General features: G+C 40.4%; 1 protein-coding gene across 1 annotated transcript; it reads left to right on the top strand.

Annotated features, from left to right (window-relative positions):
• The first annotated feature begins 1,538 nt into the window (after positions 1 to 1,538).
• Positions 1,539 to 18,567, top strand: GFPT2 (glutamine--fructose-6-phosphate transaminase 2). Its single transcript, XM_085073637.1, has 19 exons — positions 1,539 to 1,664; positions 6,207 to 6,314; positions 6,935 to 7,033; positions 7,729 to 7,854; positions 8,433 to 8,491; positions 9,008 to 9,142; positions 10,564 to 10,625; positions 11,795 to 11,874; positions 12,150 to 12,267; positions 12,957 to 13,120; positions 13,652 to 13,747; positions 13,853 to 13,950; positions 14,295 to 14,415; positions 14,586 to 14,743; positions 14,881 to 14,995; positions 15,598 to 15,725; positions 16,361 to 16,528; positions 16,959 to 17,120; positions 17,714 to 18,567. The coding sequence occupies exons 1-19, from the start codon at positions 1,658 to 1,660 to the stop codon at positions 17,756 to 17,758; spliced, it is 2,049 nt and encodes a 682-aa protein (XP_084929763.1). The 5' UTR covers positions 1,539 to 1,657; the 3' UTR covers positions 17,759 to 18,567.
• Positions 18,568 to 19,749: the final 1,182 nt, after the last annotated feature.

Here is a 19,749-nt window from a genome sequence, read left to right as displayed (position 1 = left end):
CATGGGCCTGTTTGGTCTTATTCTGGGAGACTGGGGAAGGAAAACCATACTGTTTTTTATGGAGCATTGTGTGCATAGCTGTTTCAGACAGTAAGTTGAAAATATATTTAATTTATCCCTTTTTATAAACTAATTAAAAGCAGAATTTCAACAGTTTTAATTTTATGACTTGAAAATATTTTAAATCTAGATTTGTACCGTAAAATCGGTATAAGGTTTCTCCTTTTCAAGTGGTGCTAAATGTAATGTAATGGAAATATTGATGTTCTAATGTTCATCCTTCATTCAATTTCTCCATCAAGAGGAAAAGTGGCAAAGTTTGAGGGAATCACTGCTTTGGGTAAAAAATCTGCAAAAAGACCTGCAAAAAGAAATGCAAGAGGAAAAGAGCCATTAAATTCTACCTTAAACAAGACACCTTGCACTTGAATTTCAAGAACACCACAAGAAAACTGGGATCATGTCTATAAAATATTTTGGTTCTTTTTAATAAGGAAGAGGAAACTATTTCATGAAACTTTGCGTACTTTTAAAAGTCATGTTTGTTCAAATACTGGCTTGAGTTGTTCTGTGAACACTGTCAGTCCAAGGGTGCTCTGAGGCACTCACTTTGAAAGCTGCCATTCATTCCTTTTGTTTGGAGGAGGCTCTCTGAGATAAGAGATGAGTTTCTTTAGAAGATAAAGCTCAAGGCACCACATGGGCTATGTCTGCAGACCTGACCCTGCGTCAGAGGCCATGGCTCTCCTTGTCCTTGCAGTGCCTGCTGGACCAGGAGGCAGAGGCTAGACAAGGCTCCTGGAGCAGGTTCTTTCCTGCCAAGCACATGGAAGGAACCACAAGGGCTGAGCAGGAGTTTGGGCTCTCCCTCAGGTGAGCCTGGTGACCACGTTCAGCCAAGCAGGTGCTCCCAGTCCTTCCTGTGCAGATGAAGTTCTGTGTGCTGTGTGCTGTGTGCTGAGCGTGTGTCTGTAAATGCTGGTGGCTAGAGGATAGGGACACCTTCCCCTTCCCCGCTCCAAGAGGGGCTGCCCTGACAGGATGGACCACTTTGCTGCCTGTCCCTTTCCTTCATGGCATTGTGAGGTGGAAAACCAGAATCAGTGCACAAAACCACTCCTTGTGCTGCCCGTGGTGACACAGCCAGGTCTCTCTGGGGTTCCTTTCACTCCGAAAATCCTTGAGCTGGCCTGAGTCACCCAGACCCGAGGTGGACATGGGATTCACCCTGCCTTGACCTCACGAAAGGACTTAGCCTCAAGCTGTGCCGGGGAAGGTTCAGGTGAGACATCAGGCAGAATTTCTCCACGAAAAGGGTCACCAAGCACTGGAAGGAGCTGCTCAGGGAGGCGGTGGAGTCCCCGTTGTCAATAAACGAATGGATGTGGCTCTGTTTGCCAGCCGCGGTCGGTCAGAGGCTGGACTCGGTGACCCTGGCGGTCTTTTCCGAGCTGACTGCCCGTGGCTGCCCGTGTTCCGAGGGCCGGGCGGGAGTGGCCGCGGTCCCTCCGGGCTCTGCCCCCGCGGGGCCCGGGCAGGGGCGGGGGAAGCACGGCCAGCCCAGCCCCCTAGCCAGAGCTATAAGAGCCGCCGGCGGCGGGGCTGGCCGGCATCGTCGCCGCGCTTGCCGGGACCGGGGGGATCGTGCGCTGCCACCATGTGCGGTGAGTGACGGAGCCGCTGCGGGACAAGCCGCTTGGTCCCCGAGCCCGGCGCTGCGGGGTCGCTCGGGACTGGCCCCGCTGCACCCATCTGGGAGGTGGGAAGGACAGGGAGCGCCTGGCAGGTGAAGGGGAAGCCCCTCCGCAAGCCCCTTCTCCCAAGGAGAGGCGATGGCAGTTCTGTTCCTCCTTCCCCGAGCCCCCCGTGCCTGGCGGCTTCTCCCGGGGCTTGGGGTGGAAATCGTCCCGTTCCCACCGCCCGGTGTCCCGGCGGTGTCCGGGTTGGGGGGTAACCTCTGCTCCTGGTGCCGCTGCCTCTGCTGCACGGGATGTGCTGGGCTCTCTTTCCTCATCTGGGACTAGGGATTGATCAATCGTGACTCACTTCCGAACTGCGGCGATAAGGGAGAGTTTGTGGTTTTCAAACAAAGGCAGTGAAGGAGCTTAATTCTTAGCTGTTGTGAGGTTATTCACCTCATTTTATCTAATAAAGATGAGATGGTAAAGATAATTCCTGCAGCGTGTATACAATTGCTTAGATATGCTTTGGGTCAGATTGAAATCAAAGTGTGGGTTCAGAAGCTGCTAAAGCAATTGTACTTAGTTAGGGAGGAGAGTTCAGTGAAACTTTGCTTATCTGTCCCTGACATCTCCTCTGAGGTCTGATGAAAGTAGGAAAATTTGTACTTGAATTTCTTAGTCGTCATCAACAAAACCTCTTTTGGGGGATGCCGACTGAAAGTGAGTTGAGTGACTGCTCCCTAACTTGTACTTACTGAATAAGGTATATTTTCCCTGCCTCCACATCCTTTTTAATTGTAACGTTAGAAAGAGCAAGGAGTTCAGGAATCCTCTTTCACGTGAATGGAAACACGAGTTGAAATTGTTTCCACTCCTATTGTTTGAGCTCCTACGTGACAGATAAGCATCACTGAGACAAACTCGGTGACTTCTAAACAAAACCCCTTCAGGTGAGAGACCTGGCTCAGCGCCTGAGCCACCCAAAAATATTCGTGGCAAGCACTGACTGAGACACGTAATGGTAAAATCAAAAACTTTGCATATCTGGGCTGTGTATTGATTGGGAAATGAGGGTGTTAACAGTGTTCAAGGAGGTCAGTAAAACGTCTAACTCGGGGTGGAGTAAGTGACTCAGTGTGAACTGGCGAAGAGCAGCAGTTCATGAAGTGCAGTGAGAGTAGAGCTAGATTTTTCCCAATCAGCACTTAGAGACCTTTTATGTTACATTTGTTTTCATTAAAGATATTCCCCAGCCTGCTATGCTGATCTCTGTAGGGAGTGTAGGAGTTACTGAGTAGCTGCAATCAGCAGTTTCTAAATTAATTTTTTGGGGTTTTTTTATTTTTGCATGCCTTTCCAGGTTTAAGTGCTGATAATACACCCTATTGTGTTTTCTTTGGCTTCAGGTAGCACTTGAAGATTTATAGCCCTTGTTTTATGTTTTGAAAATACATAGATCGTAAATACTGCAATAAACATGCTTGTGAGGAAGCAAAGCTGAGATATTATCATTCTCATGTAAAAAGACAGTATAGCGAAAGCATTCAGGGTTTAAAAAACAGTTAAGATGCACTTAAACTGATGATTTACCTATTTTAAATCAAAATTTGTTTCATCAGGGTATGAAGTTGAGACTCTCTCAAAGCTAAGTTTCTGGCATCAGCAATGTGCTTACCCCAATAGAGGCATCCTTTTATTTTTTAAAAAATAAACAGTTTTGTTCAAACTTCAAGTATAGGCTGCCCCCTTTTTGATTTTGGTGAAGTCTTGCAATTGCAAGAGTTCTTGTGGAATTTTCCCACAAAAAATACTCATTTACTTTTCTTACTCTTGATGCTCTGCTTGTAATTCTGACAGGGGAAGCTCTAAAGTCTTAATATGCAGGTTAAGGCAGAGCCTTGCTTTCAGTGTCTGCACCTGATTGAAGCTGATTTTAGTAATATTTCAACAACCTTCTGTTTCTGTTTTTAGTATCTGCTTCTAAAGGTAAGCCATATGTGATTGACCTGCTTCATCCTTGTAAGCAAACTATCATTATGGAAAGTTATAAACTACATTTGACACACAGATCAAGAGGGCAATGTCCTAGTAAAACACTTCTCAGGTGCTTTCACTGGATTTTATGTTTTTGAGTCTTCTTAGGGAAGCAAGATCTGGAAATGGCGTCTAATACCTTGGGGAGGCCCTCATAAAGTAACTTGTTAGCGTCACAAAACTCTTATCATAAGTATGATTCAACTGAGATTCAGTCACACTGGTGTGCTTTCAGAAAGAATTAAGCTACAAGGAGTCTTTATCAGAAGTTGTTTCTACATGAGTTGAGTAATGTGCTTTAAATCTGGCCAAAATGATGACTGAGGAGGGAGAAAATGTGTGAACAGATAAATCATGAAACAGAAAATCATGAAGAGAGAGTCTTACTCTCAGTGCTTAGAGTAAGATTTATTTCCCTTAACTGAAAGAATTTATACCATGTCCTTTGAAGTTGGGCTGCAGCTATTGTTTTCATTTTAAATGGCCTCTGGTGACTTCTGCATCTTCTAGTGCACGTGTGTGGAAGTGCAGCTACAATTCCCTGGAAACAAGGATCTGTTTAACAATTGCAGCACACTGGTAGCATTGTGAGGACAGTCCCAGAGGAAGGTTCTTCCTGGAGCTCTGTGGAGTGAAAGATGCCACATGGAACATACAAGGTTGTTGAGGCTTAAATTAATTGTGAAATCTGGCCTAGAAAGTAGAGCTGGATCTGAAATGAGGTGTTTGGCAATGTTTTGGAATGATGTTGAGAAATTTGTATTGAAGAAATTGAAGAATGCTGCTCTTGAGGTTCGTGGTTAGTGCCAGAGAACGGTAAATATCTGTCTGGAAAAATGATCAACAGGCTCTCAGTCTGAAGTGACTGCTTATAACCAGAGGCATTATTTTTCAAAGCATCCATGAAGAACAGTATTAATCAGTTCAAATTCCCAAATACCTTCTTAAATGCAACCATTGTCTTAATGTCTCCGTTAATGTTAGATGCTCTAGAAATAATTAGGCTGAGCTCCTCATAAATCTCACTTCTGAAGCAGAAAAGTATTATCCACCCTTTAATCTTTCCAAAACAAATTCAGAGGCAAATGTAATACTGTCTTAGTCTCAGTGACAAATCAACAGTATCAATGGCTTATAAACCAGTGGAGTAACAGAATTAACAGCAGTATTTATAAGGGAGATTAATTGGTGTATCATTATAACAGCTTCTTTGCTATGACCATTTACTGTTCAAAAGCCTCAACTGAGGGGGAAGAGGGTGTTAAATTTCAAACAAAGGCTTCCTCTATCTAAGACACTTGTCTGAACTACTTATCTGTTGAGCTCTTAAAGTTTGTTTTTTTTCTTACTGTAGTCTCCAGTCCTGACTTGTTGCTTGGAGAAAATGTTGAAATATTCAAATTAGTTGTTTCTGTTTTATTGGGGTACAGAGTAAATAAAGTACAAGAACAAATAAAAGGGCCTAATGTGTCCATGTAAATATCAGAGTCCCAAGAAGAGCAGTAGGCAGAGAAAAGGAATGGCTGTGTTTCCTTTGCAGGTGACTCTTTTATTATACCTTTTCTAAAGATAAAATGAAATCCACAACATCCTTCTAATGCCTGTGTAGTTTTGCCTTCCCAAAAAAAAAAAAATTAGGGTGGGGAACCAGCCCCCAAACTAAAAATGCCTCATCTTGGTTGATGACTGGTCTGTTCAAGAGAAGAGGGATCAGGCTCTCGGCTCTTGCAGGCTCTGTTTGCCGAGTGGGCAGGGAGTGGGTTCAGTCTGTCCCTGAGATGCTCCTGGAGGAGCTGGCAGGGGCAGCACAGCTCTCCTGTGTGCCTCGTTTGCTTTGGCAGGCTGATTGTGCTGAGGCAGTGCCGAGGGGGAGTGCTTGTGTTTTGGGTGACCCTGCCTTGTACCTTCTGTTTCTTTCCTTTGTTGTCCTACCCTATTGACTTCTGCCCTTTCCTCATGTTTTCTTCTCCATTCTCTTTCTGCTGAAGTGACTGTTGTCTGCAGGATTAAGCTGGAGCCTTTCAGAAATAGATGTTGTGCCTCGTACCTACCCATGGGTATTTGAGGCCATGACTTGGATTACAAAAGTCTCCTTGTGTTAGTTCTGGTGAATATATTCCTTCTTTGAATGCCTGGATATGAAATAGATCACAATGTTCCCATTTTCAGCTGTGGTTTTCGTGAAAAGTAGAATTTTTTTAACCTCTGCTAACTCTTTAACTCTTGGTGGGTAACATGAGGAGAGTGAAACTTGCCAGGAAAGTTTATGTGCTGTGTGTTGAAATGAGGCTTCTGAGTCCTTTATTGTATTTGAATTCTTTCAGTTTAAAAATGCATTAGGAGGAATTGTGCTAAATGGGAAGTTGGGTGCCCCTAGGACTTCTCCCTGATACTAGTTTTAAAGAGTTTTGAATTGAGTCTGAAGGGATGCGGTTTCTAAAAAACTCTTTGCTTCTTTTTTCCCCTCCTTCCCCTTTTCTCATTACACAGGAATTTTTGCTTATCTAAACTACAGAGTGCCTCGCACTAGGAAGGAAATATATGAAACCTTGATAAAAGGATTACAGAGACTGGAATACAGAGGATATGACTCTGCAGGTATGTTAACCAACACAACAAATTCATTTTAGCAACCAATAGCTCATTCCATGACTTTTTTGGGTACTTTCAGTGTCTGGCATCTTGGATTTTTCTTTCTTTCTTCTACAGACTAACAGATCAGAAATAATTAGATTGATTCTTGGAGTTCTGCTGCTTTCCTCAGGACTTAAAATTGGGTGTTTAGCTCTGTAATTAGATGGTTGAGGTTAGTACACACAAGCAAAACTAACAGGGTGTGGTAAAAGATCTCTAAACAGGGCCATGTAGTTTGTGCCTCAGCCATTTTTGTGCATGTGAATCCCAGTGAAGGATGGGGAAGATTCAACTTTTCTTAGATTTGAGTTGGCTCATTTCATCAGGCAAAATATTTCAGTCTGTTGTCAAACACAATTTGAGATAGCTCATGGATATTTAAATCTGTGCAGTGGATACCGACTTGATGTAGTTTCAATTGAACATGCACTGGTCTAGCAGCAGACTTCAAAAATATCCCTTTACAGGGTAATTTAAAAATACTCATTTCAGTGGTGTGTGCCTGTCTGTATTTTCTCAGCCTTTTCCTTATCTAGTGTATTTCATGCTTTAAATAACGCTTATGATTGTGTCCTGTGCTGTAGGAGTGGCAATTGATGGAAATAATAATGAAGATAAAGAAAGGTTCATCAAACTAGTTAAGAAAAGAGGAAAAGTAAAGGCCCTGGAAGAAGAGTTGTACAGTAAGTGTTAAAAATGACCCTTTTACTTTGGCCTCCCAGTCAGATACCATCTGCATCTCAGCAGAAAGTCAGACCATAAAACTGCAGTTACGATTTTGTGTCAGCAATAACTGCATTGGGGAATCCAAGCAGCTAAACTTTTTGTGCCCCTCAAATCTGCACTAAAAAAACAAGCTGATCTTCAGATAAGTGAAACTGTCAGTCTACACTCCCTTCTCTTGGTTGCTCCTTTGTTCCAAACCTGGGCTCCTTTGGTGCTTTACTTGTGTGATTTCTATGCTGCATGGCTGAAATGCTGCAACATGCACTCTGACAGAATTTACGACCATTTAAGCAGCTGGCTGTCATCACAATCTGCTTTATGCAGTGCTTCCATCTGTGAAAGGCTGAAGTTGTGTTTTAATACGTTTACATTATAATTTGTAGTAATGGGCTCTGTTGGCCAGGCTGTTAGTATTGGCTGAAAATGCTCAAGTCTTGGCAAACAAGGTTTTAATCACAGTAGCTTGAACTTTCTGAAGTGCAATGTCAAGAACGCAAATGGTTTAAAAGAAAGAAGATAGCTTTTAGATCTTTGCCTGTAGGAATTCTCTTTGTGTTTTACTGCTTGTATGTGTGTGTGTGTGTATGTGAGAGGGAGAGAGAGAGAAAGAGGCAGCATTAATTATTCAGTAAACTGAATTTCTCCTGTATAGAACAAGATGACCTGGATTCAAAAACAGATTTTGAAACACATTTTGGAATTGCTCATACTCGCTGGGCGACCCATGGAGTACCAAGTGCAATAAATAGTCACCCTCAGAGATCAGATAAAAGGAATGGTAGGTAATCTCTGCAGCACTTGAACCACATCAATCTGAAATGATTCAATCCACAGAGCACATATGTTCTTACTATTGTTATGGTATCTATTTTTTGTACTAGGGCTAAGCTGTTGCCATTCTATTTAGCTTAGACACTTTCAAAATCAAATAGCCTCTTCTCAGGCTAAAGTAACCTTGTAAAAAATTAATGAGATCTGTTCTCTGAAAATTACAAGTTAAGTGAGTTCAACATTCTTGTTTTGAACGGTAAGACTGAAAATAGAAATGTGTCAATATTGCCTGCATCAGAAAAGGGGGGATTTCATATAATTCTTCACTTGAGATGGCTTGGTGCTCTTCTGCTGGGTGTAGTTTAGAACTCTCTTAATTATTTGGAACTGCCTTTGTATGCTTTCAAAATTTGTAAGCTTCTGCTCTCTGTTGTTCATGTTGTGATAAACTGTAGATCTGAAAGGCATAGCAGGTCATTTCCAGTGTACTTTTGAGCTGTTTTTTTTCCTTTTAATTTTGTATTCTGTACTAAATATCTTAATTTTTCATTGCTCATGAATATATGTACATATTTTTTCTCTTAGAGTTTGTTGTCATCCATAACGGAATCATCACAAACTACAAGGACCTGAGAAAATTTCTGGTGAGTCTGTGGCAACTCAATTCTAAAAGTAGAAAGCTAATACTCCCCCAGACTACCATCAGATCTTTCATTACTTTGGTGGAACTTGAATTCAAGTTTCTTGATATCATCTATAAAAAAGCTGTGTGAAAGAGTCTGCCTAATAAAGATACTCAGGAGCTAGTGAAGTGCAATATGTTCCTGTAATCCTAAATGGAATTTATGAGAATTTATGAGTAGAGTAGCAGTTTGTGCCCAGATTCTTTGAGAGGGTGTGTGGAGTGGGCTCTCTTCTGTCTCTCGGTGCTTGACAGGTGCTAAGCAAGTCTTACTACATGTCTTATACAGCATTTCCCAAAGAGTATCTATGAGAGGATAAGTTGTTATGTTTTATCTGCAGTGATTTATGTCCACTGGTCCAGTGTAGTGCTCTGAGCTGTCTGACTGTGCAGTTTCTGCTGGGAGGCAGCTGAGAGGCCTTCAGTGTTTCTTGCCTGAGGATGGTCACCATTTTTATTCTTCTTTATGGTATTTCAGGAGAGCAAAGGCTATGAATTTGAATCTGAAACAGATACAGAAACGATCCCCAAATTGATCAAATACATGTATGACAACAGAGAGAGTGAAGACACCAGTTTTTCAGCCTTGGTAGAGAGAGTTATTCAACAGCTGGTAAGTGCGAAATTACCTTTTTTCCTGTACCACAGCATAAGCTACTTGTGGGGTTCCTTAGCATTCTGCATTTATGCATTTAGATCCTCTGCAGGAGTTCTTAGAAGGTGCTGCAAACAACACTTTCAGGCTGCTAAACAATGCTTAATAGACCAAGAAATGAGATTAACATTTCGGAGACTTCAAAGGCTTTTCAATGTTAAATCTTAAAATTGCAGTAGCTGTGGGTTTTGTTTGATGAGTTTTTGGGGTTTTTTTGTGTTGGCTTTTTTTTAGCAAAAAGTTAACACAGCTTTTTAATGAAGCAGTGTAATTAAAAAAAAAAAGTAATACGAGCCTCTGGGGGTTAAAATCTCTCATAAATGGCAGTGTGTTCTTAAAGGTTATTCTGATCGTGTTGAAACACTGCTGTGATTCAAGTTTGGCCAATGCCTTGGCTCTCCTATTTGGAAATAGATCTAACAAGCTGGACTGGTTTCCAAACTGTGAAGTGGGAATCTACTGTTACTGGCTATGTGAATGCTTAAAAACTTTGATAGATGCATTGCAAACTTGGAGAAAGCTGGCTTTGTTTCCTCCCCCAGTCTCCGGGCAGATGTTTTCCCTCCCCTTCCTGCAGTTTCTTACACTCTTTTCACCTCCCCTGTCTCCTCTTTAAAGCAGCTCTGTAGGATTCCTTGGAGCAGGGCTGGAATCCACACCAAGTCAAGGCCTGTGTGGGTCAAGAGGGAGCAGCAGTGCAGCTCCAGAGCTGAGGGGAAGGGAGGCTTCTCCTGAGCCCAGAGCAGGGGCAGAGTGCTCTGAGTTGAGCCCCTGGAGAGGATGGAGTGTCACCATCTCTGTCCTGCTGGCAGGGCAGGGGGACCTTGGCTCCTGCTTTGGGAATCCTCCTCCAGGAGTTTGCCAGCTGTGTCAGTGCTACAGAGCTGTTTCTAGGTTTTGTTCTGGTGTTGTGGATTTTTTGCATGTTTTGTTTTTGAAATGCATTAATGAGAATTTGCTGCTTGAAGTAGAAATAGTAACTCCAGGTTTTTGGCTGAAAATGCACGGTAATGCACTACATGCAAATTCTGATTGAAAGTCTTACTGAAAGTAAATGTCTAACAGTCTTCATGTTGATTCTGAGTAACATCTCTGACATTCTCATAACCTTTGCATTGAAGTTATTGTTTTTATTTAGAAAGAGAGGCTAAGTGCTTACTTCCTGATCTTTCAGCTGTTGCACTGTTAATGTCAGCTTGTTCTGCTCCATGGCCAATTCCTTTAAAGGTGCAGTCTGCCCTCCAGGAGGAGATTCCTGATAGCAGTTCCTTCAGTGCCTCTTCAGAGAGGGGCCCCAGTTTAATGAGATGCAACTATTTGAGATAAGTTGTGTAGGATGTCTCTTATGTTTTTTTCTCCTTTGTGTTCATGGTTTCCAGGAAGGTGCTTTTGCATTGGTTTTCAAGAGCATCCATTACCCAGGTGAAGCTGTTGCTACCAGGTTAGTAAAAGTCCATTTTATACATAATACATGCTTTTTATTAGGTTAAAAAAAAGGCCAGCATCTCTTAAAGATACTAAAATATTGATGTTTAAAGTGCTTAATTAACCAAAACTCAGTGAGTCAATAAAGAATCTCAGTGCATCTTCTGTTTCTAAATTTGTATTAAGAGTGTGCTAACATTTTTCCTGTATCAAAAAGGGGAGAGGGAAGGGATATTATTCTGTTTTAGTTCCCATTGAGTAAAGACCGAGATAAGTATGTTCATGTTGGCTAAAAGACCATCATAGCAATAGGTTGTACAGTGTTCTTTAGCTGTCATAGCATTTGTGATGTCTTTCTGTGTAAGTTCTGCTTTTATTTATGACTTGGAAAACAACTTTCAGGAAATGTAAAGATATTAAAATAGCAAGTGATGTAGAAGTGGGGAATAAAGACTGTTTTGTATTACAGCCCCAAAGCCCATTGCTTCTGTAGTCTAAAATAAGACTTCATTAAAATTGTGAAAAAGGCAGCTGTACCATCACTCCAACTGGAGAACATCTTCTGAAATGGGCTATTCTGTATGTGGTTCAGGCTTGGGGTTTTAGAGGAGCTAATCTTGTAATCTGAGTGTGACTTGTTCTTTTATTCCTTTGATTTTTTTTTTTTTAATTTTTTTAGTAAGGGCTTCAGTGTGACATGTAACTCCTATAATTTAAAAAAATTATCTTAATAGTCTACAGTTTCAGAGGTGCAGTTGCAATGGTTGATGTTTCTGAGTCTGAAGAGACAAAGAGTGTAACAGTATTTCAATTCTAAAGAGCACTGGAGCTTACCTCACTTTAGAGGCAAAGTAAGCTTTGTTTCAAACTGGTGCCTGTACTAAGCTGTTTTCTGACTACTGGAAAGAAAAAAACTGGTTCATATACATGTTCCTCTACCTGGATGTAGTTTACGAGTAAAGAATCACCAAGGCACATGGTACTTACTTAGATAATAATATTTGCTTACAGAAAAACCAAGTTTATAGAAATCCTGCCATGTGATGGCCTAAGGATTATGGTTAAAGGAGGCTCTTCCTATTTAGGAAGCTAGATGGGATATTGTCTTTTCAACTTCACAGATGTCCTGTAACTTCTTTGTATGCACATTTCTCTTTATAAACTTGAGTGTTTTCCTTTTTGTAGGAGAGGGAGTCCTTTGCTCATTGGGGTTAGGAGCAAGTACAAGCTTTCAACTGAGCAGATCCCTGTTTTGTATAGAACATGTAAGTTGAGAAATCAAAATATTTTATTTTTAAGAACTAAAATTGCTTTATGATTAGAAATTAGGTTAATTGGTTTTTGTACCATAAAAACTACCAGCTGATGCCCCAAATAGCTTCTTGGCTGAGGTTATTTTTATACTACTGAATGTGTAATTCATTTAAAAGTGCCATCCCTCAAACTATTTCTGTAACTGTGATGCCCTAAACCTGTATAGTCTGTAATCTTAACTTGAACAGAACTGGTTTTGCATTTAGAATGTCTATTTTTTTAATAGGCAACATTGAGAAGGTGAAGAACATCTGCAATTCCCGAATGAAAAGACTAGACAGCTCAACCTGCCTTCATGCTGTTGGGGATAAGGCAGTAGAATTCTTCTTTGCTTCAGATGCAAGGTAGTAAAAATACTTCCAACTTTGCTGAAAATACTGGGTTTTTGTTTAAAAGTGAAATAGAACAGAGGATTTTGTTTAGAAGTGAGACTCTGGAAATCCTATGCTGTCTTGCCACTGTGCAATTGCTTTCTTTCAATTGCTGTCATAAAGTCCTCAGGCTTTAAAATTACTGTTTAAATGCTGTTGACAAACCTTCACAAGTGCAACGTCTGCCAGTTGCTGACCTCTATGTGAAATACATCCAGTGTAGGAAAGTAATTTGGGTAGAAATGAACACTATCACCTGAATATTTGGACAGACTATAGGTTAGTCAGGACTGTGATGTTTTTAATTCAGGTATCAGAGGAGGAAACAGTGGTGTGGTTCCAAGCTTGGCAGGAACCTGGACATCAGGTACACATTTATCTTGGAAACAAGAGTGTGACCTTAGCAGGATCCAGCAGGGACACCGGGAGGTGACTTCAGACCAGCAGGAACTGATGCAGTGGTTCCTGAGCCTCCTGCTGAGGGTAGCTGTGAGAGTGCAGGAGGAGCAGCAGATGGAGCCATTGCCTTTAGGATGGCTCTGTCTGTAGTTATGCCCAAAAGGAAGGGAGAAGCAGAGCTGGAAGTGCTCCCGTGGCATATTTAATTGCTATTACCAGCTCTGACGTGTCAGGTTTGTTTTGCTTCTGTTTCTTTTCTGTAGTGCTATCATTGAGCACACCAACAGAGTGATTTTCTTAGAAGATGATGACATTGCAGCAGTCACTGATGGGAAGCTCTCGATTCACCGTCTGGAGCGTTCAGCTAGTGATGATCCTTCCCGGGCCATCCAGACCTTGCAGATGGAATTGCAGCAAATCATGAAGGGTGGGTTGAAACATTTGTAAAATAGTTTCATCAAGGATGGATAGTAACTATTTTTGTCGTAGATAAGGCACAAAACTGCTAATTTGTTGTGAAAATTACCTTATATTTAGGCTGTTTGAACTGGGAGCTGATAATTCCAAGTTTAAGAGAGAATGGGCAGTCTGGGACCCTATCAAATTTAGCCTTGGAAAAGTCATAAATACTTCTATTCATTTCAGTATTTAGTGAAAATATAACTAATGTTAACATGTTCTAGTTGTTGGCGGTTTGACTGTAAATTAAGAATTGAAGTGGAACACAAAAGTTTCCTTACGAAGGAATTTATTTACCTTGTCAGTGTTGGGAAATGGAACCAACCAAACACAGTGAACTACCCATCCTTCCTTTCTTCTTGCCTATGCTAAGCTTTTGTTTAAGCTAACAAAATCACGTTATCTTGTCAGCACAGGTTGTCTTAAAAATTCTTTCTGTAACTGGAATAGACTTAAAATAACAAACCTAAGCATGACCATGTCATGTTTTTGTAAACAGGTAACTTCAGTGCCTTCATGCAAAAGGAAATTTTTGAACAACCAGAATCAGTTGTCAACACAATGAGAGGCAGGGTGAACTTCGAGAGCAGCACAGGTAACTGAGAACAGCCCTTCAAACTGCACTAAGTTTGAAATTTGTAAACATGCTGATTTGAAGATAAAACACACCACTGATATGTGTGTATTTATCTGTCTGCAGTTCTGCTGGGGGGCCTGAAGGATCATTTGAAAGAAATCAGAAGATGCCGCAGACTGATCATTATTGGCTGTGGGACCAGTTACCACGCTGCAGTCGCTGTATGTTCACAGCCTTGGTTGAAGTACACATATAACCCTTAATTGCTGGGGTTTCAAACAACAGCTCTTTATCTGCTTTTTCTTTTATCTCAAACTTTGTTTTCCATTGAGGGGTCTCGCCCTTTTATTTAATTTTCCTTTTTGCCACGTTCTTTATTAATGCTCCAATGCCATTACCTATCATGCTAGAAGTTAACTTTTTTCATCCCAGTTTTTAAAGCTCTGGTGAGCTGTAATTACCAGCTTTTCTACTAAGAGTCCATTCAGATTTTCTCTGACTTGTAAAATGTCTAAATGTTCATGGGTGGCAATATTAACAAATACTGTGTGCTGCTTGAATACAGACTCGACAAGTCCTGGAAGAATTAACTGAATTACCAGTGATGGTGGAACTTGCCAGTGACTTCCTGGACAGAAACACACCTGTATTCAGGGATGACGTGTGCTTTTTTATAAGCCAGTCAGGTGAGCTGCATTTGCTGTTGAGTGAGTGCTGTAAGATTGCTTTCCATTGCATTTTGCACCATCTAAGTGTGGGAACAGTTATTTAGAACACACTTGTGTAGAACTTTATGCTTTTCAGGAATCACTATTATCCTCTGCCAACCTAAAGTCAAGATGTGAATGTTTTCCAGGTGAAACTGCAGACACACTGATGGCCTTGAGGTATTGCAAAGAACGTCGTGCTCTGACAGTTGGCATCACAAACACAGTTGGAAGTTCAATATCCAGGGAAACTGACTGTGGTGTGCATATCAATGCAGGACCTGAGATAGGTGTGGCAAGCACAAAGGTAATTGCTGTTCAGTGTTTGAATTTCATCCTTCAGTCCTGTGGAACACAATTAAAATTTTAATTGCAGCACTTCAAACTGAGATCATACTCACTCTCTGCAGACTTAGCTGCTAAATGTTTTTGTTTTGTCTGCAGGCTTATACCAGCCAATTCGTGTCTCTTGTAATGTTTGGCCTAATGATGTCTGAAGACAGAATTTCCTTGCAGAAAAGGAGACAGGAAATCATTAGTGGACTAAAATCATTGCCAGGTATATTGATATTTTGGGTTTAAGGAGGCGTAGGGGATGTTGGCAATGTAAAATGCTACTCAGGGATATTTCTTTCTCATTTAAGTTTCACTCTCCCCCTCATCCTGAGTGGTAGACAATATGAGAAAAACGGACTGTTCATTTCTGCACTATTTGCCAATTTTACAAGTGCCCTTCCAAGAAACTTGGCAGGGAGATGGGAATTTTTGTGGGTTGGGTTTTCTAATTACAGTAAGGTAGTTTTGTATGAGAAATATTACTTGATCCCCTGAATTTGTGGTTTGAAATTTTTAAAGCCTCCCACTTTAAATCAGGATAGATAAAAGGAAACTAATTCAAGGTGACTTTTAAATGGATGTTTCACAACTTCCTTTAGAAATTCAAATGGTATGTATGAGCACTGCTTATACCAATAGTTGCTTTCAATTTATTCCTGTAAATAAGGCTGGAGAAAATATCCTTAAACTGCAGTCAAAGTTGCAAAGTTAATGGTTGAATTGTATTAAGTGTTTTTGTTCTATCAGATAATTAGAACATTCCACTACAAGCAAAGTTTTTTTTCCAGTTAAAAAAATTGATTTTTTTTTTTTGTGCCTCAATAGAAATGATTAAAGAAGTCTTGTCCTTGGATGAGAAGATACATGATTTGGCTCTTGAACTGTACAAACAAAGATCATTGCTGGTTATGGGTCGTGGGTATAATTACGCCACTTGTCTGGAAGGAGCTTTGGTAGGTACTTCTGAATATTATTTAATATTGTTTAAAATGAGATTTTTATGCTTTCTGCAACATTGTTTATTCTAATATTTCATTACAATTTAGTTCTACTGCAGTAAAACTGCTGTCTATAACTAGGAGCATTTAATTCAATACATACATAAGGTGAACTTGAATATTATATCAGTTTCTCTCACATGCTAAACACAGTGTTTAATGAGTCTATTTAAAAACAAGAAACTAACAAATTGCTGACCCATTTGAAAACAGCATCCAAAAAATAAAATGTGCTGATGTTGAGAAGAGATGCTTATGCAGGGCACTCATGAATTATGTTAAGAAGGTTCTGGCAAAATGGGCATGTATCCCTCTCTCAGAGGAGTTTGGTGGGTTAAAGGCAGACTGCAGTAGCCAAGGTTGTGCTGGGTGTTTGGTTCTTAAAGTTCCTGTTGGTTGCTCCATGTGCATGGGCAAGCTCTGCTGCTGCCTACAGCCTGCTAGAAATCCCAGCAGACAGCCATGTGTTTTCACTTGATACTGGGTATATGTATTTCAGGGCAGAGGTACAGACTTGGTGTTTTGCTTCTTGTGGCTGTTGTTTCTCAGCTGATTTAGCAGTAACTTGAGGCATTTCCTCCTTTTTTAAGAAAATAAAAGAAATCACCTATATGCACTCAGAAGGTATCCTGGCTGGTGAGCTGAAGCATGGGCCCTTAGCCCTAATAGATAAACAAATGCCTGTTATCATGGTGATAATGAAGGATCCTTGTTTCACCAAGTGCCAGAACGCTCTGCAACAGGTCACTGCCCGGCAGGTATGGTGTTTAATGAATTAACTTCTGCTGTGTCATAGGAAAAGAGATTGTGCACGTTGTATTGCTGCTGACTGTGCGTCTGGAAAGGGATGTACTGCTGATTGCTTTTAATAATTAAGTTGTAAATAAGATGCTTCATCTGCATTGCAGGTTGTTATTACAGGTTAACATCAGCAGTGAAAACTTATTTCAAATGGCTTGTTTGTGTTGGGTTTTTTCTGTTTTGAAGCAAATGGAATAATGTTAAACCTACATGGTGAAAACCTTCAACTCTTACAATGTACTGAAAGTCAAGAGCCATTATGCAAGACTGGCATTGCCTTTTTTAGCTACTTGAGTGTCTTCAAACACACAGAGGAATGCTGTGGACAATATTTCAAGTAGTTCTAGGCTAGATCTTCATTTAACAATGCAAAAATTTTATTTTCAGGGTCGTCCAATCATTCTGTGTTCTAAAGAAGACACTGAAAGCTCAAAGTTTGCCTACAAAACCATTGAGCTGCCTCATACAGTTGACTGCCTTCAAGGGGTGTTGAGTGTCATTCCTCTTCAGCTGCTTTCATTCCACCTGGCTGTTCTCAGAGGATATGATGTAAGTGTTTTTTATATTTAACACTCCATTTAGTGCAGTTTTGAACTTCCTCCTACCAGTGTAAAGTGAAAGACCCAGTTATATGGCATATTTAAGAGATAGCTAGTGAAGCTCATAGCGACTGTGGTTATAGAGGTGGCATTTCAGTGCCAATTCTTCAGTTTTGTATTTTTAATTAGTATCCTTCTGAAAAATGATAAAACTCTTTTGCTTAGTTTGATTAGTTAAGAGTGCAAATGGGTCTTTTTTGGAGAAGTGAATCTTGAACTGTGATACTGTTCTTTAACTTAAAATAGGTCAGTGCTTTGTACAGCTTGGTGTGTTGATGTGTTGGTGTGTCAGTTTAATAATGATGACTGCTTTGGAAAGGTACCCTGTGCAAAACAAATATGTATTTGTTAGGAAGGTTTTGGAAGCACTGATGAATTCAGCTGCACATCATTATCTGCAGATCTATAGTCTGTTGTGTGTGTTAATGTGTCTAGAATAAAGCAGAACTCATTAGGAAGTCTGAAAAAGCACACTAAATGAACTGTCAAATGCAGAACGTTAGTATTACTCTGTCATACTGAAAATCTGTCTCTTCATTGTAGGTGGACTTTCCAAGAAATTTGGCCAAATCTGTTACTGTGGAATAACAGCCAAGAACAGCTGATGTTTTTGTCACCAGACCTCTGTGTTATACTTTTAGAATGTGTTGTTCTGAATTGAAAGGTAAATGTTTTTTCTAAAGAGAATGACAGTGCTAACTGGAAAGTGTCAGAAGGATTTATCTCACAGCTTTAAAAGCTTTTGATGTGCCTTGTACCCGAGTGCTTTTGCTCACAGCAAATACTCCTCTAAGTCCTGAAATTGCCAAAGAAGATAAAAATTGTTTACACATAGTATACTGAATGAACTTTTTTACTGTGCAATATATATATATACAGCTCTCTCCAGAGTAACTGTGAACATTTTTTTAGCCTACACTACATAACTAGTTTTAAATATATAGTATTTATAAGTACAATTTGTATAGCTTTTTTAAGTTATTTTTTTAGTACATTGCTTACCTGTAACATTGGTAATGCTCAGAATGTAAATACTGAGCATGTTGATACTTGTGTACAGTGGTTAGAGATTTTCATTCTTCAGCCTCAAACTGGAAATTTGTTGTCCCCTCTTCTTTCCCAGCTTCCCTTCCCCCTTTGCATCTGTGTTTTGTATTTAACAAGTCATTTGCAAAGTTCTTCTGTGTCTGTAAATTCTCAGCTATGTTTTAAATTTCTGCTTCTTTCAACTGTTTCGAAAAGCCAGAACGACATTTGTTTTGTATGCCACCCCAGCTCTTATTTGCATAACATGTATAGTGCAACAGAATAAGGGAACTACATGTCTTTCAAGTGATATTTTTGTTTGAAGAGGGTACAATGAAATGAAAATGCAATTAAAAGATTATATAATTCTTCTTGTTTTGTGGTTTGGGTTTTTTTTTTGTGTGTGTGTTTGGTTTTTTGTTTGTTTCATTTTCGTTGGGTTTTTTTTAACTTCATGACTCCTATCTCAGTCTGAATAAAGTCCTATTTTAATACCATATATATTTTCAAAGCACACTTTGCTCGTTGTGAACCAACTTGCACTAGGGGAGCATGTGTAAACGTGAAAAAAAATAAGATAGATACACACAAGAAGTTCTCTGCTCATTTATTTGGTTTTTATTTCCAAATGCCCAGAAAGCATCGTATTTAATTTTCCTGCATTTTATTAACTAAATACTTCACTAGTAAAATTTTCTTTATAATATTCCTCTGTAGGCTTGCTTCTACATGGAGGTGTTTGAATGTTTATTTAGGGTAAGAGCTTGAAAGTGTTAAACCAGTTTGTAATAGGAGCTACTTACTGGAAACTGCCCCAGTACTTTTTATAACCACATGAAACAACCAAAATCATAATGAGAAGTATAGTACTGTTCTGACCTAAATGCCAGGAATATGTAACTCTGTATCTAACATGTTTTGGTAAGTGATGAAAAGGCCCCTTTTTCTCTCTATCTAAAATTAGTATTCTCTTCATATTAAAAAGTGGAACTATCACAGCATTTTGATGTCATCTAGTCTATATGCTACATTAAATTGATTTATTAAAAAAAATTACAGGTGTGTTTTTCTAAAATCATCTGTGAGAACAGAAACCACAGAAATGAAAGCTCTCATCAGCCCTAGGAGAGGTGGCGAATTTAGTTTATTTTTAGGCAGCAGCTGTTTTAAAAAACAAGCACTCCTCGTGTCAAGGCGGGGGGTGTGTAATGGATAGAAGGCTGATGATTTTTTGAGTGGGGTTGAAAATAGCTCAGGGAGGGAATAAATCCCTTCCCTTCTGAGCCATCCCTCTGGAAAAGCTGTGGGAGGGCTGTGCTGCCGGGCTGTGGCAGAGCCAGGGCGGTAAGGCGTGCAGTGGCACGATGGGGACACGATGTGTGGTGAGGTGGTGACAGGCCAGCAGCGTGTGATGTCAGTGTGCTGCTGTGAGGCCTGCTTGTCCGGGGCGAGGGCTGGTGGCACTGAGGGCTCCTGCTGGGGCTGTGAGGAGCCAGGCACGGGTACTGCTGTGAGGTGACATCACACCGATTGCGAAAGGCTGACGTCAGACG

Source organism: Lichenostomus cassidix, chromosome 13, assembly GCF_008360975.1.
Source record: "Lichenostomus cassidix isolate B80296 chromosome 13, HeHo_3.0, whole genome shotgun sequence".
NCBI lineage: Eukaryota > Metazoa > Chordata > Aves > Passeriformes > Meliphagidae > Lichenostomus > Lichenostomus cassidix.
The sequence above is the reverse complement of the archived record's forward strand: the minus strand, read 5'-3'. Positions and strand labels throughout refer to the sequence as shown.